This window comes from Hemiscyllium ocellatum, chromosome 1 (genome assembly GCF_020745735.1).
Source record: "Hemiscyllium ocellatum isolate sHemOce1 chromosome 1, sHemOce1.pat.X.cur, whole genome shotgun sequence".
In the NCBI taxonomy this organism is placed as follows: Eukaryota; Metazoa; Chordata; class Chondrichthyes; order Orectolobiformes; family Hemiscylliidae; genus Hemiscyllium; species Hemiscyllium ocellatum.
Window position 1 is genome coordinate 52,334,837 of NC_083401.1, and position 26,153 is coordinate 52,360,989.

General features: G+C 40.1%; 1 protein-coding gene across 4 annotated transcripts in view; it reads right to left on the reverse strand.

The window, feature by feature from the left end:
• The window catches only part of cntfr (ciliary neurotrophic factor receptor), a 368,813-nt gene that overhangs the window by 202,087 nt on the left and 140,573 nt on the right, over nucleotides 1–26,153 (reverse strand). For all 4 annotated transcript variants that reach the window (XM_060829263.1, XM_060829235.1, XM_060829245.1 and 1 more), the window contains exon 3: nucleotides 25,560–25,638. In XM_060829263.1, the coding sequence (XP_060685246.1) occupies nucleotides 25,560–25,638 (79 nt within the window). The remainder of the gene's footprint in view (nucleotides 1–25,559; nucleotides 25,639–26,153) is intronic.

Genomic DNA, 26,153 nt, shown 5'->3' on the forward strand with positions numbered 1-26,153 from the left:
TTCATCACCCTGAAAATATTGTGGAGGTAATGACATTGGTAACCACAGAGGTGAGCGATGGCAAAAAGCTAACTTGGATGATTTGCGACATTGTTATAGCTATTAATGAAATAATAAAAACAAAAGGACCTACCAGCGCTCCTGATATTTCATACAGTGGCCATGCCCCAGCAGTGCTTACCCATGTCACCTCATGCCCCTATCCCTACTCTCCATGTCATCCTTTTCCCCTTCCACCCAACCCAATAGCCCTCTCTAACTCTTTGTGCCAACGTATGCCAACCCAGATCCTCAGTCATTACTCTTAGCTCTTTCATCACACGTGGCAACTCATTTATTTTCCACCATGGTTAGACTGCAATACCCAGGCTGAGGTAAAATAAGATAAAAATCCAAATACCTATTAATGATTTTCTTTAAAATAAAACCTAATTGGTAGAAACCCATTTATTACATAGATCTTTCATCAACTACTTAATCATCTGAAAAAAATGAGCACCTGCATTCATTGCCCCTTGTCGAATGCTTTAAGTATGTGGAGATCTCAACCAAATGTTGAATTTTAAGGCACTCTTTTGTGATAATGATAGGTTTAGTATCATAAATCTTATGATTAATAATGCTCAAACTGATGTCAATGAACAGAGAAAAACAGCAAACTTGATATTTTGTTCTAATGCAGACTTCGTTTTCAAAGAAAAAGGCCAAGAAATTGAAATGCCTTGGAAGGTTATTAGTTCCAATGACTTTGACAGTTTCCTTGATATCTGTTTTACATACATTTGGTTCAGTTATAGAAAACCCAATTAGGAAGCGACTTCCACATAAAAGTACATTCCCTCTCCCAAAAGAACACCTGTCCTCTCCTAAAGTGTCACTGGAAATATCCACAAAGAAACCTTGCCTCTTCGAAAAGAAATCCAACCTCACTGGAAAACTGTAAAGACCACAAGTTATATTTGGCAAAAATTGAATCAGTTTGAAGACAGAAGACAATTTATGCTTCACCTTGTGCGAATGCCTTTGTGAACATGTGAAAAGTATAGCCCCTGACAAAATAGCAGGTGCTCGGTTTGCGATGGGACGTCTGAAATTTGGGGTCTGGAGATACTCTGGCTAAATTGAAGCTCTTATGATTAGCTAAAGCTAGGCTTTGAACCTGGTCTGCAAAACTATGAATAGCAACAAGCAATGTACTAACCACCAGACATCATTCAATAAATCTCCTGAAATCATCTTGTCTGCATAGTGTGCAGTATGCCTTTGAGTCACGGAATATAATTCTGATCTAATATTGAAGAAAGCTAAAACTCTGTTCATGGAGATTGTTCCATAACACTTACAAATATTTATTGTAATTACAAAACTGAATCTATAAAATGCTTGACCATCACTGCAGTGAAATTCTTCATAGATGTTTGATGATGACATTTAGTTTTCTTTAAATGCTCAATTTATTTCACTTCCATGTAACTCTTCTATCCTTTCATTTGTCTCTTTTTTTTCTTTCCTTTCTTCCTCCTTTCTAACTAGCTCCCACACTGCAGGGTTACATTGGGATTTAATTAAGCAGCAGCTTTGAAATGTAATCTTATACCACAATGAAAAATAGAGGAAGCTGATTTAGTTTGGATGTTCAATGACAGAGATTAAAGGGTTACTTTCAGAATAGTGCCTGGGAAGTAGGAGATGGAGAGACTATGATTGAGCCTTGAGTGAAAAATTGCCAGAAAAAGCACAGGCAGTTTGATTAAATCTTATTATGCTTACTGTCAGAGGAAAGAAATGTCAAGGGCACAATTAAAGGCTAGTTTCCCATACTCCATTTTTGAATGAGATCATCAGAAGAACAGGTGGCGATGGTGAAGCCATACTGTTGTTAAGGGCTGCTTCAAAGATGAGTACATTTATGACTTCAGCACATAACATCTGGATGGGACCACAGTGCTGAGAAATAAAATATTTTAAAAATCTTTTTCTTATATTTCCATATTTCATAGCATGCAATATTATGCATTCAGAATATTTCCTAATGGTTGAAGTGTATGATGGGCAGTTGTGATTATTACAGGAATACATTATCAGGCAAAGCTTCCACTACCTTAGGCATCTTGCTCTATGACTGTGCCAAGAATAAATACAACACAGGCTTTACCAAGAATGTAAGAACGTTTAGGAACAGATAAAGGTCATTAAGACCATCAAATCCCTTCCCATTGTCATACAACATTGATCCACATGCGTGCCAACAGGTATTAATTATTTCTCCACTGATAGCATATCATTTAGTTTAAGTCACTAATGCTTTCATTAGTCTTCATGAAATGGGAGTGACAGTCCTTGACAACAATGTGGCATCAATCGAATGTGGCAGCAAGGAGCAGTAGCAAAACTAAAGTCAACGGGTATTGGGGGCAAAGTTTCCGATGGTTGGAGTCATGGTACACAGGAAGATGGTTTTGGTTGTTGGAGGTCAGTCATCTCAGCTCCAGATCACCTTTGCAGGAGTTCCTCAGAATAATGCCCCAGGCCCAACCATCTTCAACTGCTTTACCAATGACCTTCACTCTATCATAAGGTCAGAAGTTAGGATGCTCACCATGGATTGCACAATGTTCAGCACCATTCATGACTCCTCAGATACTGAAGCAGTTCATGTTCAAGGCAGACTATGACCATCACCAATACGAGACAGATAATCTACCCACTGCCCTTTGACATTAAGCAGTATTACCATCACTGAATTCCCCCACTATTAACATCCTGAGGATTATCACTGATCAGAAACTCAACTGGACTCACCACATAAAGACAATGGCTACAAACTGCATTTATTTCAATGCGAGAGGTCTGACAGGTAAGGCAGATGAACGCAGGGCATGGTTCGGAACGGGGAACAGGGATATCATAGCAGTTTCAGAAATGTGGCTCAGGGCTGGACAGGACTGGCAACTGAATGTTCCAGGGTTTAGGTGCTATAGGAAAGTTAGAAAGAGGGGCAAGAGAGGAGAGGGAATGGCATTTTTGATTAGGAATACCATTACAGCTATACTTCTAGAGGATATTCCATGGAATGTCCAGGGAAGTTATTTGGGTGGAAGTGAGAAATAAGAAAGGGATGATTACCTTGTTGGGATTCTACTACAGACTCCCCAGTAGTCTGCAGGAAATTGAGAAGTAAATTTGTAAGGAGATCCCAATTATCTGTAAGAATAATAGGGTGGTTGTGGTAGGGAATGTTAAGTTTCTAAACATAACTTGGGACTGCCATGGTGTTAAGGGTTTGGATGGAAGGGAATTTGTTAAGTGTATACAAGAACATTTCCTGATTCAGTATGTGGATGTTCGAACTAGAAAAGGTGCAAAGCTTGACCTACTCTTGGGAAATAAGGCAGGGCAGGTGACTGAGGTGTCAGTGGGAGAGCACTTTGGGACCAGCGACTATACTTCTATTAGTTTTAAAATAGTGATGGAAAAGGATACACCAGATCTAAAAGTTGAAGTTCTAAATTGGAGGAAGGACGATTTTGACAGTATGAGACAAAAATTTTCAAAAGTTGATTGGGGGCAGATTTTTGCAAATAAAGGGATAGTTGGAAAATGGGAAGCCTTCAAAAATTAGGTAACGAGATTCCAGAGACAGTATGTCCCTGTGAGGGTGAAAGGCAAAGCTGGGTGGGTGTTGGGAATGCTGGCTGACTAGAGAAATTGACGTTTTGGTCAAGAAAAAGAAGGAAGTAAATGTCAGATACAAACAGCAGAGTTCGAGTGAATCCCTAGAAGAGTATAAAGGCAGGAGGGGAATACGTAAGAGGGAAATCAGGAGGGCAAAAAGGGGACATGAGACAGCTTTGACAAATAGGGATAAGGAGAATCCAAAGGGATTCTACAAATACATTAAGGACAAAAGGGTAGCTAGGGAGAGAATTGGGCCCATTAGAGCAACGCCACCTATTTGTGAAACAGCTGGAGATGGGGGGACATCCTAAATGAGTTACGTACATCAGTGTTTGCTATAGTGAAGGTTATGGAAGCTAGAGAACTTGGGGAAATAAATAATCTGTCCAGGTCCTCCCTACTCTCATCCTCCTGTGTACTGGAACTACACCTCAGGTTCCCATCAGTCTGTTGAGCTAGTTTAAACCCACCCGAATAGCACCAGTAAATTTTCCACCCAGGATATTAGAACCCCTCTGGTTCAAGTGAAGACCATCCTGTTTGTAGAGGTCCCACATTCTCGAGAATTATCCATCTCCCTGAAACCCTCCATCCTGCACCATCGATGCAGCCACGTGTTCAGCTGATATCTCTCCCTGTGCTTCGCCTTGCTATTCCAAGGTATAGGTAACAATCCAGAGATAATAACTCTGTTCTAGCTCTCAACTTTCACCCTAGCTCTCTGAAATCCTGCCTTACATCCCTATCCCTCCTTCTACCTATGTTGTTGGTACCCATGTGGACCATGACTTGGGGCTGGTCACCTTCTCCCTTCAGGGCTCCAAAGACATGATCCGAAACATCACAGACTATGGCACCTGGGAGGCAACACACTGACCATGAGTGTCTTTCCTTCCCAACAACCTTCTATCTGAGCCTCTATTAAGTCCCAAATGACTAACACTATCCTATTTTCCCCCCTTCCCTTCTTTGCAACAGGGGCAGACTCTGTGCCAGAGACCTGGGCCCCCTGCATACTCCTGGTACGTCACCCCCCCCAACAGTATCCAAATCGGTATACTTGTTTTTCAGGAGAACGACCACAGGGGATCCCTGCACTGACTGTTTTTGTCTCCCTTCTAACAGTTAGTCAGCTTTCTTCATGCCTAGGAGAGCCTACTTCCCTGTAACTCTTTTCTATCACAGACTCTGCCTCCCGAATGATCCGAAGTTCATCCAGCTCCCATTCCAGTTCCATTACGCAGTTTTGGAGGAGCAAGAGTTGGGTGCACTTCCTGCAGATGTACTTGGCTGGGACACTACTGGTGTCCCTCACCTCAAACATCATGTAGGAGGAACAGTCCTCTCCCTGCACTGCCAGCCATGCTATTCCTTTATCAAAAAGTGAAAAAAAAAGAATAGACGCTTACCTAATGTGTCCTTGGTGTTTAAGGTTAGAGGAGATGCTTGGGTAGGAGGCCCTTCAAGGGTAAGGTCTTGGGTTTAGAAAACACTCACTTATATAGCTGAGGGGGAAAAAAGTCTCTCCTTTCCCAAACACCTCTGCTCTGAGGTGCTGCCACTGCTTGAAGTTTTAAATCAGTGACTCCCCTTTCCTGACATGCCCCTAGTCCAAGCTCCCACTCTTCCTGCTGCTGGAAACAGAAATGGACGTGACCTATGTGGACTTCAGTAAAGCGTTTGATAAGTTTTAAATGGTAAACTGGTTAGCAATGTTAGATCACATGGAATACAGGGAGAACTAGCCATTTAGATACAGAACTGGTTTGAATGTAGGAGACAGAGGGGAGTGGTGGCCTTTTCAGACCGGTGACCAACATGTGCCACAAGCATCGGTGCTGGGTCCACTGTTTTTTTGTCATTTATGTAAATGATTTGAATGTGAACACAGGAGGTATGGTTAATAACTTTGCAGATGACACCAAAATTGACAATGTAGCCGACAGCCAAGAATGTTATCTCAGAGTACAATAGGACCTTGTTCAGATGGGCTGGTGGGCAGAGGAGTGGCACATGGAGTTTAATCTAGATAAATTTGAGGTGCTGCATTTTATAAAGGCAAATCAGACCAGGACTTATACATTTAATGCTGAAAAAAAGAGACCTTGGAGTGTAGGTTCATAGCTCCTTGCAAGTAGAGATGCAGGTAGAAAGGATAATGAAGGAGGCATTCGGTACGTTTGCCTTTATTGGTCAATGCATTGAGTATAGGAGTTGGGAGGTCATTTTGCAGCTGTGCAGGACATTGGTTGGGGAACTTTTGGAGTATTACATTCAGTTCTGGTCTTCCTGCTATAGGTAGCATGTTGTGAAATTTGAAAGGGTTCAGAAAAGATTTCCAAGATTTTAAGCAAAAGGGAGAGGTTGAATAGGCTGGGGTTATTTTCCCTGAAGCATTGGAGACTGAGGGGTGACCTAATCGAAGTTTACAAAATCATGAAGGGCATGGATAAGGTGAAGAGCCAAGGTCTTTTCCCTGGGGTAGCGAAGTCAAACATTAGAGGGCATAGGTTTAAGATAAGAAAAGGAAGATTTAAAATGGAATTAAGGGGCAACATTTTCATACAGAGGGTGATGTGTGTATGGAATAAGCTGCCAAAGGAAGTGGTGGAGGCTGGTACAATTATAACATTTGGATGGGTACATAAATAGTTTAGGCCTAGAGAAATGGGTCAAATGTTAGCAAATGGGACTAGATTAACTTAGAATATCTGGTCAGCATGGACAACTTTCACTGAAGAGTCTGTTTCTATGCTGTATAGTCCTACGAATATGAGTCTGCCATCTGGTCAGTTGCTGTGGAGAGTAACTTACCTCCTGAACCCTCAAAGCCTGTCCACCATCTACACATCACAAGTCAGGAGCGTGATGGAATACTCCCCACTTGTCTGGATAGGGACAGCTCCAACACCACTCAAGAAGCTTGACACTATCCAGGACAAAGAAACCCACTTGACTGGCATTACATCCAAAAGCATCCACTCCTTCCACCAACAATGCTCAGTAGCAGCAGCGTACTATCTACAAGATCCACTGCAGAAATTCACCAAAGATCCTCAGACAGCACCTTCCAAGCCTACAAGCACTTCCATTTGGAAGGACAAGGGCAGCAGATATATGGGAACACCACCACCTTCAAGGTCCCCTACAAGCCACTCCCCATCTTGACTTGGAAACATCATCATTCCTTCAGTGTCACTGGGACAAAATCCTGGAATTCCCTCCCTCACTTAATTGTGGGTCAACCCACAGCAAGTGTACTGCAATGGTTCAAGAAGGGAGCTCACCACCACCTTCTCAAAAGGCAACTATGGATGGGCAATAAATACTGGCCAGCCAGCAACACCCACATCCCACAAATTAAGATAATAAAATTGAAACATTGCTGTGGTACTTTCCTTCATTTCCTGGGTGCTTTTTTAAAAAAAATGTTCACTGAATGTGGACAAGCCAGCATTTATTGTCCATCCATCATTGCCCAGAGGGCTGTTAATAGTCAACCAAATTGCTGTGGGACTGGAGATTTACATGCAAGGTCAGAACAGGGAAGGACAGCAGATTTTTCTTGCCTAAAGGATATCAGCGAACTCGATGGATTTTTCCAACAATCAACAATGGTTACATGGTCATCATTTGGTTCTCAGTTTATTCCACATCTATCTTTTTCGTTATGAATTCAAATTTTGCTATCTGCCATGGATCTGAGATAAACCCATGATCCCAGAACATCTGCCTGGAGTTCTGGTTTATTAAACCAGGGATACTAATACTGTGCTACCACATCCCCTGTTATGGTATTCGAACTGATTGCCATGGTGAACAACCAGCTTTATCAATTCCTTTCACATTATTGAAACTTTCATGTTGATCACTGAGTCTGCATATTAGCACGGTGACTGATAGTTAAAGTCCCAAATGCTCAGTAATAGTCTACTGTGCCTTATACAGTGGATAATGTGCAACCGATTCAAAGCCATTAGTTTTCTGCCTGCATGCAGGCTGGAAATACCACTCATGTTTTCTTAGAATAATCATCTTCTCTTCTGCCAGTATTAAAGACAATCAATACTATGTGTAACATAGATTACAGAAGAGTAGAGCTGATGTGCAGTTAGATATTTATCCAGCCTCCAAATCACAGGAAACAACACTTGGTGCTGGGTTATGCAAGGACAGCTGCAAAAATGTTGTTGTTGTCAAAGTTCTAAGACTGGAATGTTATAATGATACAGCATGTTGGAACAATAATAAAATATGGCACTGAGTGTGCTTACAGTCAACCCTTCATATTTACTTAACTGCGTAGTTATATGGGATATCAATCAGAGGCAATGTCTTGCACCATGGGCAGTGATACAAATCAGGAGAATTAACCAGTTTAACAATTAACCAATTGGGCACTTCTGGACAAATCACTTTAGGACCAGGCTAGTGGGATAAGCACCGAGTGAAATGCTCCATGGTGGACCAACACTGTTTCTAATTCACAACAATAATCTAAACTCCCAAAACAAATGCAGATTGAACATATTTGCAAATGGTACCAAACTTGGAGAGACAGCGGAATCAGAGGAGACAGTTCAGCAGCTACACTGAGGTCCAGACAAAATATGCAAGTGTGAGAAATGACAGATGAAATTTAAAACCAACAGAAATATAAGGTACAATGAAGACTAAGAGAGAATTAGTAAAATAAACAGTGGTCCATGCTGATAATGCCAAAGCTAAAGTTGAAAGAGGCATTGGAGTTGAGGAGGCTCAATGGTCAAAATCTCCAGCAGCAATCAAAACAGCTAATGAAACATTGAATAACATAGCCAAAAAACATGAGAAGACAAGTCAGAAGAAGGCATGATCAAGCTAAATACTGTTCAGTTAGACTTGAACACTGGATGCAGTTCTGTCACCGACATACAATGAAGACATTGAAGCACTGACAAAAAAATCCACTTCCACAGGCACCAGCACTGAAGGTCTCAGGTATGACGGTAATTAGAAAATCAGACTACAAGGCCTTGACAGTATTTCTCTGAGGCAATTTTATAAATCTCACACTTTTCATAAATAAGACACAAAAAGGTTCTGAGAATGACTAAATCAATTTGCAAAGAGGACATGGACCACAGGAACAAGCTAGGTAAAGGTCACACTTTGGATCAATATCAAAATGTCCACAAAAAGAGTCATAGATATATTGGAAGATCCCTGGAGAAAGCAGTGGAAATGGCAACCCTGGGGTTGAATTTGTTGAATGTTATAATAGGGACAGGGAAATGATATAAGATCATTTGGAGTGGGTGAAATAAGGTTAATTCTTCTTTATGGATCTCAAAGGGTTAACACTAAAGAAGCACATGAGCACCACTCCAGGATAATGTCATATGAGTTGTGGGCAGAACAGCTTAGGATATTGAAGAAGGGAGGCCTAACATCTTGACCTCAAAGTTTCTATCATATCAGGGGTTGCTTAGTGGCTCAGTGGTTAGCACTGCTGTCTCACAGCACCAGGGACCCTGATTTGATTCTATCTTCAGACAGTTATCTGTATGGAGTTTGTATATTCTCCTTGTGTCTCCAGTTTCCTGCAGGTGCTCCAGTTTCCTCCCACGATCCAAAGATGTGCATGTTAGGTGGATTGGCCATGCTACATTGCCCATAGAGTCCGGGGATGTGCAGGCTATGTGGATTAGCCATGGGAAATGCAACGGATAGGGTGGGTGGAGTGGGATGAGTCAGTGGTGTTGATGGGCCGAATGGCTACCTATAACTAATTGCTAACATGTAACAAACCATATTTTGTTAACTCCAAGAGCTTCTTTGAGTTAGATCAGGAAGTGATTCTCCTCAACTACATTAGGCCAGATAGGTTTTGTGATTTTTAATACTTCAAGAAGGTAATGGCAGCAATCTCTTAAGCGCACACCGTGAAACCTAGATCTTTTGCATCTTCCTGTTTCTTTGTCCTTCCTGCGAAAATGGAAAATTGCACATTTTCTGATATTATGCGGCATTATGGTATATCTATATCCTTTCGTAGTCTCCTTATGCCAACTTCATAACTGATTTTCATACTTACTTTGCATTATCAACAAACTCAACAAGCACACATCTCCTCCCTTTCTATATAATTTGAAAATGGTGCACTCCTAACACTGATCCCTGGCACGCAACACACATTAAATTTTGTCAATCAGAAAAAGACACCTTTTTGTGTACTGTTTCAAGTTAACTAGCCACTCTTTCATCCATGCCAAAATATTACTCCATTGAATACCAATCTTTACTTTGCACATTAACCTTGATATGGCACTTGATCAAATGTCCTCTGGAAATTTAAGTTCATACATTCACCAGCTCTCTTTATCCATTGCACATAACTTCCTCAAGGAAGCCCGACAAACTCATAATACATGATTCCCCTTTCACAAGACCATGTTGACTCTGCTTGATGACCTTGAAGTCTCCCAAGTTCCCTGCAATAACATCTTTCATAACAGGTTCTAATGTTTTCCCTGTGACAGATGTTATCCTAACTGGTCTGTAGTATCCAAATCTGTTTCCTCCTTTTTGAGTAAAGCAGTTAGATTTGATATCTTCCAGTCTAATAGAACATTCCACAAATCTCAGAAATTTCGTAAAATTAGACATAATGTATCAACTCACTATTTCACTAGTCACATCTTTTAAACCCAAAAATGAAGTTCATCAGGACTCAGGGACTTGAAAGACTCCAACAATATGCTCACTATCACTTGGTTACTGTAATTTTCTTTAGCTCCTTCCTCTTATTCCTTAATTTACAGATAATTCTTGGATGCTACTTTTATAGGGAAATACGTTGAAAAATACCTGTTCAGTTCATCTGCCATCTCCTTATTTTCAATCATTAATTTCCAGACTAACTTTCAACAGGAGCAATATTCACTTTATTAACTCTTTGCTAAATATCTATAAAGACTCATACTACATTTTAATTTTTTTTCTGGGCTTCCTCATAAACAGCTTTTTCTTAATTAATCTTTTAGTCATTTTTTTTGCTGTTTCTTATATTCTGCCCAAATGTCTGACCAGCTACCAAGCTCTGTGAAATATTATATTTTTTGTGAAGCTTAATACTTATTTATAACACTTTTAGTGTACACATTCAATTTGAAGTAGAGAGGAGTGGGTTCAAGACAAGCATTTTAACGTTAAGGACAATTGCAAGGGCAATAAATTACAGCCAACTAAAGTGAATTGGCAAATGAGGTTAAAAGTTAGGGTGTCTGAAATGTTGCGTGGCCATTTAAGGCATATTTCTGAATACACAGAATAGATAATTTGCATGTTTGAGAAGAATTGATAATAGATAGAAGAATTGTTAAATTGTAATAAAAAAAAGTCCAAGCAGAAGATCCATCCACACCATTACACTTGACCTCACACACAATACAAATCTTTACAACCCAAAAATGCCTCATAAACAATTGGTGACCATCACCTCCACCTCAACCATCATCTTATTGTTTCCATCAGACATCAGGCAGTGATCCAATATCCAGCTCATGTTTCAATGACTCAAGCTGCCACTCTATTTAGCATCAAATATCTATATCTATAAGCATTACATAAGTTAAGAAACAGATCTACCCTTACCCTATATTCTATAATGATCAGAGAAAGTGGTCTGATATAACATTAAAGTACAGGACTAAATGAATCTCACTCAAGAAAGTCAACTTCCAATAAAAATGAAAACCTAAGCCCTTTGCTTGAAGTACAACCAATTAAAAATGAACAGAAAAAAAAGTATTATGAGCATCCTAAACAGGGACTGAACATTTTCATCTACAAATGTCCCTTCTTCTTGGCTCACACACGCACAGTCATCCGTTAAAATCCAAACTCTCAGCATCATCATCAAGAAGTTCAAATTTCCCTTGTCTCCCATTACTTTTAAAATTTAGAAGCTTTTAAAACTCATGCCTGGGTTAAATCTGTTTTTATTTTAATCTATCTTTTCATATTTTTTCAACTTTGATATCATTCTGTATTACGCACATTGCTCCTATATCTTGGATCTGAGGAAGCTTTCTTTATGAAAGATACAGACAATTTATATTTAGCTGACTGGGGTTCACTTTATTCAAAACATTATGAGTTCATTGTTGATAAATGGAATCACCTTGATTGGAGAGTCAGGACTGTGGTCAGGTTTGGCAAATCGAAGTGTGTTTTAAGCGGTATGAAATGTGACTATTGGAATTTAAGGGAATGATTTTGTGGAATGGGTTACAAGGTCACGACCACATTGCTTTTGTACAATGACTCATGTTTCAAATACTGAATTGTTAGTGAGTGTAACAATTCAAAACATTTGAGTAAAACATGAAGTTGTAACTACACTTTTAAACATAAATGTCAAGAACCTACACTGTTTCCAAAGGAGAAAAATCAGTTAAAGAAACAAAATGCTTGACAACTTCATGGTGCTATGGCACTACCTACTACAAAGTGTGAAAGCTGTCCCTTCAACGCATATCCCTTTTGATGCTTAGACCTTTGTAAATCTCTCCGCAATAATTGGGATTGGTAATGATCTGTAAAAGCACAGGTCAAACCACTGTCACTCCAATCACTTCCAAATGGCAATTTGGACTTCTAATTGACTTGGACAAGCAAAAACTCTCAACAATCCTATTAAAGCCAATTAGGACTTTTTGACAAGACACTATTTTAAACAATAAACTAATGGAATGTCTAAATTTGAAACTTCAATTTGACATTTGCCCTCAATTTTCTGTTAGATTGTGGATTTCTGTGATCTTCTGACATGTTTGTTTTAAACTGAGTGTAATAAGAAGAGTCACAGTCCTTAATAATAATTTGAAATAATGAATGCAAACTGATTCAAAAGCATGACATTTTAATAATTTTCCAATTTGATTTGCTGAAGCATTCTGTGTCAATGAGAAGCACATGCAACTTAATTGAATTCCCTGAAATGAACTGAGAAGTATTGTCAGCCAACCATGGAAAGGCATTGCAAGAGGGTTTTGACTTTATACAGGGTGTGAACCAATCTTTAAAAGTTCTCTGGGAATGATTAAACCATCATTTTAATCTTCCTGCTTCCCAAGTCCATACTGAAATCAAATTAGAGTGTAATGTCTCTAATTTAACACTTCTTTCCCACATTTTCTAAAACTGTGGATCCCCTCAACTCCATCAGCCTTCCTCATCTCTCAAGTCTTTAGTCTGTTTAAGCCATGAATTTCTAGCCTTTTATCTCACCAGATACTCTTAGCCTTGATGGTATACTGCACAACGGGTGTAGGAGAGGGAGAGGGAATGAAATTAGACAGGAGCAGTGATCAAAAAAATGAAAAACGTGAACCGGATGTAAAATGGACTGCAAATTCTTCACTGTACATTTTATATACCAAATCATAACTAAATTCATACACCTGGGCCTTTCAGTTAGGTTTTACATTGTTAAAAATGCTTTATTTTTCAATCTTTGGAAAGAGTCAACTAGCATGCAAAAGTAGTTGAGAGTGTGGTGCTGGAAAAACACAGCAGGTCTGACAGCATCCAAGGAGCAGGAGAATTTATGTTTCAAGCAAAAGCCCTTCATCAGGATTGAGAGTTTGCAATACAGCATGCAAAAGTATACTAGTTGTAGTGTCGCAGTAGCAGTCATTTCTACTTGTCTTTGCTGATACTAATTATTTCCAAATCAAAAGAAATGGGAAAGAAAGAGTCTGGAGCTGGTACACAAGGGACTGGATTTTACATTGGCAGCTTTGAAGATGGGATTGGGATAGGGAGCTTGCAAAATGCAACATGTGGCTATCTCACTGCCCACCTCAAGGCCAAATTGTCCCACCTCAGAGAACTTTTGGTCAATTGGATGGCTGGCAGCCATGTTTCCAACAGTGCCAAGTGAGAGGAATAGCCATGATGAAGTCTATAGTTAGCGGCCAATGGAAAGTGTCACTGTAGCCAGACAAGTGGCAGAATCTTAGCAATGCTCCTCCAATGAACATTTTTTCTTAGCGGGGGTGGGTGGGGGGGGAAAGGGAAGCTGAGTTTGGGAAGCCAGGGATGCCATGGATATACACAGTTGACTCACAAAAAGGAGGGTTCTTGCCCAACACCAACTAAATTAAAAAAAGCTGCTGCAGCATACACCTAGTGTGGGCCTTCTGCAGGTAAAATAGCTTTGGAACATGGTGAGACATTTTCACAGCTATCAATTAGCCACTAAGTCAAATCAGTAGGTCCAAAGGTTGTCTGTCATCTCTGTAGCATGAATCAGAAATGGTGGGCAGGGCCAAATGGATTTTAAAAATACATACCAATAAACTGAAAGGAAATTGAAAAGAAAACAATATATAGTCCAGGGCATGGATAAAATAGGGCACTGCAAACATTATGAAATAGATTGAACAATAAGCTTTAGTCTAAAAAAATCATTTATTTTGGCACTTCATTGTTAAACATACAAGTGGCCGTGATCTCAAAGATGAAGCTATTTCATTCTTGCTTAGTAACCAAAACAAACAGTTGAATTTTCTTTTCCAAATTTACACTCTCCTCCAGAAGACCTTCACTACTTCTACTGTTGTGGAAAATGGTCGCACAATGGGCGGCATGGTGGCACAGTGATTAGCACTGCTGCCTCACAGCGCCTGAGACCCGGGTTCATTTCCCAACTCAGGCGACTGACTGTGTGGAGTTTGCACGTTCTCCCCGTATCTGCGTGGGTTTCCTCCGGGTGCTCCGGTTTCCTCCCACAGTCCAAAGATGTGCGGGTCAGGTGAATTGGCCATGCTAAATTGCCCGTAGTGTTAGGTAAGGGGTAAATATAGGGGTATGGGTGGGTTGCGCTTCGGCGGGTCGGTGTGGACTTGTTGGGCCGAAGGGCCTGTTTCCACACTATAAGTAATCTAATCTAATCTAATCTAAATGGTAATGTCACAAATAATCTAGAGACCCAGGCTAACAGCAGAATGGTGGAATTTACTTTTCATTAATAAAATCTGGAATTGAAAGTTAGTCTCAGTAATGGTAACCGTAATTGTCATAAACACCCATCCATTCACTAATGCTCCCTAGAGAAGGAAGTTACCTGTTGAGAGTGTGTTGCTGGAAAGGCACAACAGGTAGGGCAGCATCCGAGGAGCAGGAGAGTCAATGTTTCAGGCAAAAGTCCTGCGTCAGGAATGAGGCTGAGAGCCGAATGGGTGGTGAGCTAAATGGGAGGGGGGTGGGGCGGGGGGGGGTGGAGGTAGCTGAGAGTGCGATAGGTAGATAGAAGTGGGGGTAAGAGGAGAGGGCGGAGTGGATAGGTGGGAAGGAAGATGGACAGGTAGGACAGGTAATGAGGGTGAAACTGAGTTGGAAGCTTGGATCTGGGATAAAGTGGGGGAAGGGGAAATGAGGAAACTGGTGGAATCCACATTGATGCCATAGGGTTGGAGGGTCCCGAGGCATAAGATGAGGCATTCTTCCTCCAAGCATGGGTTGTTAGGGTGTGGCAATGGAGAAGACCCAGGACCTGCATGTCCTTGGTGTAGTGGGAGGGGGAAGTTGAAGTGTTCCGCCACAGGGCAGTGGGGTTGGTTGGTGCAGGTGTCCAGGAGATGTTCTCTGACGCGCTCTGCAAGTAGGAGTCCTGTCTCCCAATGTATAGGGGACCGCGTCAGGAGCAACGGATACAGTAAATGATGTGTGGAAGTACAGTTGAAACTTTGATGGATGTGGAAGGTTCCTTTGGGGCCTTGTACGGAGGTGTGGGGGAAGTGTGGGTTCAGGTTTTGCAATGGCAGAGGAAGGTGCCGGGAGGGGAGGGTCGGTTGGTGACAAAGGAGTCACGGAGGGAACGGTCTTTATGGAAAATGGATGGGGTGGGGAGGGAAATATGTCTCTGGTGGGGGGATCCATTTGTAGGAAGTTACCTGGTCAGGCCTACAGACTCTAGAATCTAGATTAGAGTGGTGCTAGAAAAGCACAGCAGGTCAGGCAGCATCTGAGGAGCAGGAAAATCCATGTTTCAGGCAAAAGCCCTTCATCAGGAATTCCTGATGAAGGGCTTTTGCCCAAAACGTTGATTTTCCTGTTCCTCGGATGCTGCCTGACCTGCTGTGCTTTTCCAGCATCACTCTAGTCTAGACTCTGATTTCCAGCATCTGCAGTCCTCACTTTTGCCTACAGAGTCTAGAGCCCACAGCACCATGGTTGACTTTTAACTGTCCTTTGAAATTGCCTAGCAAGCCATTCAGTTCACGGGTAACTAGCAATGGACAAAAAGTGTTGGTCTTGTCATTGAATCTCAAATTCCCTTTTGATTTGATTTGATTTGATTTATTATTATCACATGTACCTAGGTGCAGTGAAAATGTTTGTTTTGTGCGCAGTACAGGCAGATCATACCCTACAAAGTGTATTACGATAAAAGAACAGAGTGAGGAATAAAATGGTCAGGCTGTAGAGAATGTGCCCAAAGAGTGAGATCATTAAATTTGAAATTTGAGAAGTCTATTCAGAAGTCTAATAACAGCAGGGAAGAAGTTGTTCTTGAATCTGTTGGTACATGTGTTTAAGCTTTTGTATCTCATGCCCGATGGAAGAGTTGGAAGAGATTATAACCGGTGTGGGAAGGATCTTTGATTATGTTGGCTTTCTGAGGCAGGAAGAAGAATAAATGGAGTCAATGGATGGAAGGTTGGCTTGTGTGATGGATTCCAGAATAGAATAGACTTTAAAAACATTCACGCAATTTTACCCAAGTGGACTTTTTTTCCCAAACAGCTAGCACAAGCAACAAGTTACAGTCAGCGATCCAACTGTGAGAAAATAACAAGGGTGGCCCTGTCCTCACCTGACATTCCTACCTTCTAAAGCTAATCAGGAATCACCTTCGGGGTGTTGAATTTAATCCAAATCAACTTACTTTAAAATATCACGAAAAACGTAGGGTGAAGGTGATTAGAGCTGGAACCAAACTGGCTTGTCTGGCTGAGTACTGAACCATCAAGGCAGCCCACCCACCACCCCACATCCTTTCTGGTACTATTCCCTCCTAAAGGGTGGTAAGGTCTTGAATGCACAAGCACTGCAATATGTAAATCAATTTGTCTCTTCTTGTCAGACATTTCAGGCCAAGTATAATTATCATTTTGTAACTGGCTCCAAGTTCTGTTAAGACTAGTCAATGTCGCACAAATTGTTACTATTTCAGCATTTGCAGCCACAGGCAATCAATCACTGTCAATCTCCTCGAAATATTTCTTAGAGTGCAAACTGCCTGCTATCTCATGTCTGCTGGGTCATTTCAATAATTTCCACACTTTATTTATTACATAATTAAATAGATAGAGGACTGTCCTTCAGATCACCTCGGCTAATAAGCTACCTGCAATTCATTACCAATGTAATTATAAACAATCTGCACCCGGGATGTCATCATTATCTGCTCATTAAGCACAATATAAATGGATTAAATGAAATTTCAGCCATTTTAACACTATAATTATGATCAGAATAAAATCAGCATATACTGAATGTTACATGTTTACCTTGCTTTTAGGAGAGTCCACCTTGAACTCACCTTGTGCTGAGTCACGACTCTGCCTGGTATTTGTTGGAACAAAAGAACAAAGAGCATTACAGCTTAGGCCCACCAAGCCTGCACCAATCCAGACCCTCTATCTAAACCTGCTGCCTATTTTCTAATCATCTGTAACCCTTTGCTCCTTGCCTATTCATGTATCTGTTGATACATTTTAAATGATGCTATCCTTCCCACTCCTACCACCTCCTCTGGCAACGCATTCCAGGCATCCACCACCCTCTGCGTAAAGAACTTTCTTTGCATATCTCCCTTAAACTTTTCCCCTCTCACTTTGAACTCGTGACCCCTAGTAATTGAGTCCTCCACTCTGGGAAAGAGTTTCTGGCTATCCACCCTGTCTACACCTCTCATGATTTTCTAGGCCTCAATCAGGTTCCCCCTCAACCTCAGTCTTTCTAATGAAAATAATCCTAGTCTACTCAAAGTCTACTCACAGCTAGCACCCTCCATACCAGGCAACATCCTGGTGGACCTCCTCTGCCCTCTCTCGAAAGCATCCACATCCTTTTGGTAATATGGCGACCTGAACTGTATGCAGTATTCCAAATGTGGCCAAACCAAAGTCTTTTACAGCCGTAACATGAAGTTGGGTTTTGGATTTGTGAGCAACACACATTGAAATCAACTGGTTTGCTACTATGACTGTAATGTGCTTTAGCACTAAGTAAACCTTGGGTTGTTTCCTCTTGAGAGATGGAATCTGAGGGGAGACTTGACAGCAGCCAATAAAATTATAAGATGAAAAGACAGGGTTGGTGGTCAGAATCTTTTTTCCCCAGAGTTGAAATGTCTAATACAAGGGGGCATGCATTCAAGGTGAGAGGAGAAAAGTTCAAAGGAGACGTAAGGGACAGCTTTTTTTTTACACAGGGAGTGGTAGGAGTCTGGAACATGCTGCCTGGGGTGGTGGTATAGGCAGGTACAACAGGAGCATTTAAGGGACGTTTAGGTAAGCACATGAATACATAAGGAATGGAGGGTTATGAACCAAGGGGAGGCTGAAGGGATTAGTTTAATTTGGCATCACATTTGGCACAACATTGTGGGCCAAAGGACCCATTCCTGTGCTGTACAGTTATACGTTCTAAATGGGGGAAAATTTAAGAGTTGATGTGAGAGGCGATTTTTCTTTACGCAGAATGGATGGAAATAGCCTGGAGTGTGCTGCCCGAGGTGGAGATTGATACAATAGCCTTTAAGAGGCATCATGACAAATACATGAATTGGCAGGGATATGGGCAGCATAAAGGCAACAGGTTTTCAGTTTAGAGAGGCAGCACACGTCAGTGCAATTTTGGTGGACCAAAAATCCTGTTCCTGTGCTATACTGTTCTTTGTATGATCGAGGATACATCCCCCATGAGTGAACGCCTGAGGAAAAGGCAGATTGATTCATCAAAATCAATGACCTTCCCATTGAAATATTAAACATCTTCTATTGATAATTTAAGATTTTCAGTATTTAGTTTCTCAGTATCTCAGTGCAACTGAATTTTCAAAGTTCCCACTTTTTTTTAATTAATTCCCAGGAGGAGAGCGTCCCTGGCTAAGCCAGCAAGAATTGTCCATCCCTAATTGCTCAGAGGGCAGTTAAGAGTCAACCACATTGCTGTGGGTCTGGAGTCACATATACGCCTTTCCTAAAGGACATTAGTGAAGCAGCTGTTTTTTTTCCAAACAATACTCAGACATGATCGTTGTCATCAAGCTCTTAATTCCAGATTTTTATTGAATTTAAATTCCACCATCTGCTATGGCAGGATTTGAACCCAGGTTCCCTGAACATCACCTGGGTTTCTGGATTGACAGTCAGCAATAATACCAGTAGTGTATCACTGCCTGCTTCCCTGGACTGATTTAAAGTGAAAGGTAGGATCTGAAATATTGGAGTGAGTGACTTATCATTCCAATTATCTTGGTGTGCTGAATCATCTTACTCGTGCCTCAATTCCTGCTATCTCCCAAATCCCAAAATTGACTTCCCAACTGCCTCTGTGTTGGAATTGTTTCCTCTTGGTGCAACCAATGCTGTGCAGCTTTTAGATGGCATTTACATGAGGTACTGATACCAAATTTGGCCTGGGCTTCAGGTCAGCACACAGAATCATTATTCTGTCAAGTTTATACCCATTTTGGCTGCAAGTCAGATTTCTCAGCAAATCTTTCCCTATTCATGTCCTCAGAACATCAAAATTGCATACTATGAGATGTCCATTAACTTTTCTTGTTGCTGGGAACAAGTGCAACATTTGAACCTTTTCTCACAACTATAATCTTCTTACTTCTGGCAACGGTCTAGTAAATGGGATCTTTATATCATTCCCATAGTAAGGTTACAGAATTACTCATAATACCCATCGCAACATAACTGATGTTTTGCAAAGCTTAAACATTACTTTTTTACCTTTATATTCAGTCTTTTTGTACATAATACTAAAAATCATTCGATTAATTCTTCAAATATTTGCATAATTTAGTGCATTTTGATAATAATGGGACTATCTCGCAGAACTGCAAATGTTTCACAAAGCATTCTAAAAGAGAAACCCCAAAATGCAAAGATTTTAATTTATTTATTAATTACAAATTCAAAACAAAACTCTTTGCAATTGGTTTTTAAGGGACAAGCTCCTCAAGGATACACAGAAAGACATCTGGTTCATATTCCCTTCAGGCAGCTCATCAGTCAACATTGGCAGCTCCTTAACTTTTAAGTCCACTTGACACACACTTTCTTCTGTGAATCACTTAACCCTTCTCAAGACGTCCCAGAATCAGATTTCATCAGTCCATTTTCATAGCCGAGAGGCAAATCCAAGCTGTGTTGTTGACAGCTTTGGAATATTTAACTCTAAATTGAAGAGGAGTGCAAATCCAGCTTCACGTGATTTGAGTGATATATCAGAAGTGAAATTTACTCAAAGACTGATGCTGGAAATTTGAAACAAAAACAGCAAAACCTTGAGATATAAAATAGGTGAAGCAACAGTTTTTAGGGAAACAGACTGATGTTCTTATTTCGTACCTTTTCATTATTCGCTCGAGATGAGGGACTGACATTTATTGCCCATCCTTAATTCCTCTGTGAAAGGGTGGAGAGCCACTTTCTTGAAGTGCTACAATCCAACTGATGTAGGTACAGTTAGGAAGGCTGTTCCAAGATTTTAAAACTGTGACAGTCAAGGGACAGCGATTCAGTTCTAAGTCAGGATAGTGGAAGTTTTAAGTGTGAACTTACAGATGATGGTCTGCTGTCCTTTTTGTTCGAAGCATTGGAGGTCACACATTTGGGAGACTCTGCTGAGGGTGTCTCAGTGAGTTATTACGGTGCATTTTGCACACTCCCAATGTATGTGCCAGTGGTGTAGGATGTGTTTAGTGATGCACTCACCTGGGCAAGTGCAGAGTATTCCATCATTCTCCTGTTCTCCTAAAACGTAAAACACCACAGAACCCCAACCTGTACTTACAGCAATCCCTTTGACTTTGTCATCCCATGTGGTATAGGTAGTCACATTGGATCAATTACAGATCATTTCCTTATATTACAGCGCCTGAGACCTGGGTTCAATTCCCGACTCAGGTGACAGACTGTGTGGAGTTTGCACGTGCTCCTCGTGTCTGCGTGGGTTTCCTCCGGGTGCTCCGGTTTCCTCCCACAGTCACAAAGATGTGCGGGTCAGGTGAATTGGCCATTCTAAATTGCCCGTAGTATTAGGTAAGGGGTAAATGTAGGTGTATGGGTGGGTTGTGCTTCGGCGGGTTGGTGTGGACTTGTTGGGCCGAATGGCCTGTTTCCATACTGTAAGTAATCTAATCTAATCTAATCTAAATTACAGATTATCCACCTCCCTCCCTTCACCTTAACCCTACTTCCTTCAGTATTATCCTGAAGGGAAAAAATAATCTCCAAATACACTTTTTACTACACCTACAAAATCCTAATTATCTAGCATTTTCCACAGCATTTTTACTAGCATTTTGATGGTTACATTTGAGTCACTCTCACATCACACCAAGTTCCCAGTAAAATCATCACTCTCACTTTGACGTTTTGCTGGGTATTAGGTTCATCTCTGGTCCATTAAATCCAAAAGACACGGAATTTTAAAAAAAGGTGGACACTGGTTTAGCCATCCATCAGATCTGGCTGAACCTCAAAATACACTGAAGTTTGGCTCTCAAGTGTGAAAATTGTACAGTATTCGAGGATCAATGTTCAAGAAGGTTACTCACCATCATCACCACCTTTTAAAGGACAATTAAGAATAGGTATTAAATGTTCACCTAACCAGCTATGCACACATCCCATGAGATAACAGGTAAAATGTTTAAATAAGGAAACATCCTGCTTTTCTCATGCACTCCCCCTTTCCTCAACTGATAAATCAGTATCTCATGTTGAACATCACTTAGAAGAAGAACGGAGGGTAACAAGGACACAGGCTGCACTCTGGGTGGGGAGAAGCGCATTAATGAACATTAATAACCACCAGATTGTTGTAAAAACCCATTAATGTAACTAGCTTTTCACTTCATACTTACTTAATCGCTTTACTGAATTTAAATTTCCCCTGCTGTCCTGGTGAGATTTGAACTCATGTCTCTAGCGCAGTAGCTTGGGTTACAATTCCAAAGACATCTAACAATTGCAGCATAGTGGTACAAAAATGAAAACTATTCTGTCTGTCGATCTTAATTGACCATTATATTTTTAGCTTCTATAGCTTTTCAGTTAACATATTGCTGTAAAAAAGATGCACTCTTTTCTCAACCAGTTTGCCTCATTATTATAAAGTACTGATTGATATGCTGGATTCTGGATCAGTGGTGCTGGAAGAGCACAGCAGTTCAGGCAGCATCCAACGAGCAGCGAAATCGACGTTTCGGGCAAAAGCCCTTCATCAGATATGCACTTACAGACACAGGACTTTCTCCAACATGTTACACAGAAACATAGAAAATGAGAGCTCTTTGAGCCTACTCAACCATTCAATATAATCAAGGCTGATTATCCAACTCAGTACTCTGTTATTGCATTCTGTCTATCCTTTTTGATCCTTTTATCCACAAGAACTTTATCTAACTCCTTCTTGAATAAATTCAGTGTGTTTGTCTCAACTGCTTTCAGTAGCAGAGAACTCCACCCTTTGAAAAAAAATCTCTTCACCTCAGTCTTAAGTGGCTTACCCCATATTCTTAGCCTGTGACCCCTTGTCTGGTCCGGTCTGAAATCCTTCTTGTGTTTATCCTGTGTACTCCTAGGAGATGTCCACTCATTCTTCTAAACTTCAGTGAATGTATTCTTAACCAATCCAATCTCTCGTCATACTTCGGTCTGCCATCTCGGGAATGAGGAATCAATTCTATTGGATCAGTTACGTTACGATTCATATCCAAGGTGAGCATTTTAGATAAACTAATCTCGTAGAGGTGAGCAGTATCAATCCTTATTCTATTCTTATGTCAAATCCCCATGTGCAAGAATCAACAGAATGCGATTGACAATGTATAACCTGATTAACTTTCCTCTTCCTTTGTCTCACTAAGAGGCAAAGATTCACATCTAAGGTAATCATGAGGGAGAAAATCTTTATATTCCTCTGTGGGTCAGTTTCACAATTCATCAACTAAGCCTTCAGGAAAACTAGGATTTTTACTTTTTGCTTCAGGAACTAAATATCCAGTTATTGTCATTCAAACAACAAGTGCATTATTTCTGTTGTATCTTTGACTTGGTCCTAATTTTGTTTTGCAATACCTTGGGGTGGCACAGTGGTTAGCACTGATGCCTCAGCACCAGGGGACCCAGGTTTAATTCCAGCCTTTGAAAAGGTGATACAGGTTAGGCTAATAAGATAAAGACTGGTTATGTTGGAGGAGAGAGGATCACCTATTGAGTACAAGACAGAATTGAGATAAAGGGAGCGTTTTCAGTTTGGCCAAGTATAATTAGTAAAGTACCACACTTTAAGGCCAAAAATATTTACAATACGTATTAATGACTTTGATGAATAATGTGAATATATTATAGCTAGGTTTGAGAATAATATAAACAAAGGTTACAGAGACAGGTTAAGCGTATGGGGGAAAAAACACTTGGCAGATGGATTGTAATGTGGGAAAATGTGAGGTTTTTGGCATGAAGAATACTGACGTTGAACATTATCGAAGTGGAGAAAGACTGCAGAAAGCTAGAGGACTGAGGGATTTGGGATTCTTGTGCATAAATGACAAAAAAAAAAGCAGCCAAGTTCAGTGGCTAATCTGGAAGACAAATCAAATGTTGGTCTTTAAAGGAAATGGAGTACATAGATTTGGCATACCTACTAGATCTATCCAAGTCCTGGTTAGACCAATCATGAAATACCGTGGACAATTTGGCCCTTTTTCTAAGGAAAGGTATACTGGCAGTCGGAAAAGGTTTGTTCCATTGATCTTGGGTAAGGAGGGGCTGTCTTATGAAGAAAGGTTGAGTAAGTTGGGTGTGTACTCATTGAATTTTAGAAGAATGAGAGTAACCTTATTGAAACACATAAAACATAAAAGGTGCCTTGACAGGGTAGATGCGGAAAGATTGTTTTCCCTTTATGGGAAAGCTTAGCAACAGAGTGCATAATCTTAGAATAAGGGATCACTCATTTAAGACAGAGAATTAAGACAGGAATTTCTTCTCATGTAGGGTGATGAATCTGTGGAATTCTTTACCAGAAAGAGCTGTAGAGACATTAATCAACAAGGCATTAAAGGGTTATAGGGCAAAAGCAGGAACGTGATTTGAGGGATTATTGTGGCCATGATTTCACTGAACGATAAACAGACCCAATGGGCTGAATGGACTACTTCTGTTCCTAAATTTTATGGAACATATTTCCACAGAAACTTAACTTCATTTGTCAAGTTAGGTACACTATACTTTGGTATCGAAAATGATTCTGCAAAATACAAATGCATTGACAGCTGAAATTTGATAAGAGTTACAAGTAGAGGGTCCTGAGTTGAAGGATGAATGCTCTGGTGAAAAAAAATTGCCAAATGAAGTATCTAAAAATTTTTCAAACAGTTACAACTCAATATTTTTAAAGATTCCACAAGAAGCATTTCCTCAAAGTTTGAAGTGAGCAAAATTGGCACAGCAAATTCAATAGAGAATCAGATAAACTGTTTATAAAACAAAGAAATATGATATTTATCGTGTGCTGAGATATTGATTCCATGGATTCAAATTATCTATTCTCTTCCAATCATCTATTTTGTTCCAATACTTTTCCATGTTCCTAAGTATCAAAGATGAACTTAAAATGATTAATAGCATGTTCAGTAATGATAGGGAACTGGCATAGAATGATTTAACTTTTTTGATATTTCATCAACACAATTATTAACACAACTGTGCATGGATAAGATTATGGAATTTTAATTTCATAGTATTGCAACATTCTCAATCTGTGTCAACAGTTTTACTGGAAAGCTTACAGGTTGGATACCATGACTTGAGGTGCTGTTGTTTAGAGTTAAATAGACAAACATTTCAAATTCTCAAAATAAAATCTAAATTCAGATTCCTCCAGCAGCAACCAAGAGTCAAAGCTTTTTGTAAAAACATAAAAAATAATAACAATGTCAAGATGTTTCTGTTTTAGGTACAGAAGCAGAGAATTAATTCACAACTTATCCAGTTATATCATGGACAACTTGCTTTTACTAGAAAAGTGTGATTAAAAGGTAAAAAAAAGCATAATGACAAATCTAAGGAAAGATGTGTTTCCCCAAAGGTAGTCTTTTATTTAGTTACAAACAGAACTGAAAATGTTTTGTTGGTTAAAGCGCAGCAGGTCAGGCAGCATCCAAGGAACAGGAAATTCGACGTTTCAGGCAAAAGCTCTTCATCAGGAATGAGGAAAGTGTCCAGCAGGCTAAGATAAAAGGTCTTACAAACACCAGGGTAATTTATTGAGTAAGCAGATGGAAACAACTTTTTATTAATCTGTTGATAAGTTTAATTTTAAAACACATTAATAGTAAAAGTATCAAACATAATATTAATTTTTTAATCAGTGAAATACACCAGTGAGGACAGCAGCAGGATGTACATCAGCTGAATAGTTTAGTTCTAGTTCAAAGAGTAGCCACTAGGTAATGGAAACGCAGTTGCTATCTGTTTGTAATTTTGCATTACATTTTCTTCCTCCTTCAAGTAGAAATGATTATCAAAAAACCTCTGGGAATGAGAAATTAAAGGAAACTTTGTTTACCAACTTACCCTGTCCACCATGGCCTTCAGCACACATCACCAAAACAGCCAGCACCACACAGCAGGCAGAAGCAACAATATTTGCCATCTGTCAAGAAAACAGTTGGAATCATTAGTATCAGTCAGGGAGAGAAATCCTGGGACACAATTTACAGAGAAGTGCTATAATAGAGAATGATTTGGAGATGCCGGTGTTGGACTGGGGTGTACAAAGTTAAAAATCACACAATACCATAGTTATAGTCCAACAGGTTTAATTGGAAGCACACTAGCTTTTGGAGTGAGGCTCCTTCATCAGGTGATTATCACCTGATGAAGGAGCGTCGCTCTGAAAGCTGTTGTGTTTCCAATTAAATCTATTGGACTATAACCTGGTGTTGTTTAATTTGTAAACTTTATAATTGAGAAGATCACCCTTTTTTAAAAAAAAAGGTCTTCTTGCTCAGATTTGCCCTTGCAAACCCCAGGAACTAAAACCAAATTACCAGTAATAATAGGTCATCCTACATGACAATGAGCATTAAAACTAACCTCTTTGGTTATACTTTTAATGAGAAAAATTGACAGGTAGAAATTTGAAGTTAATTGCCTGTGGAAACAGCA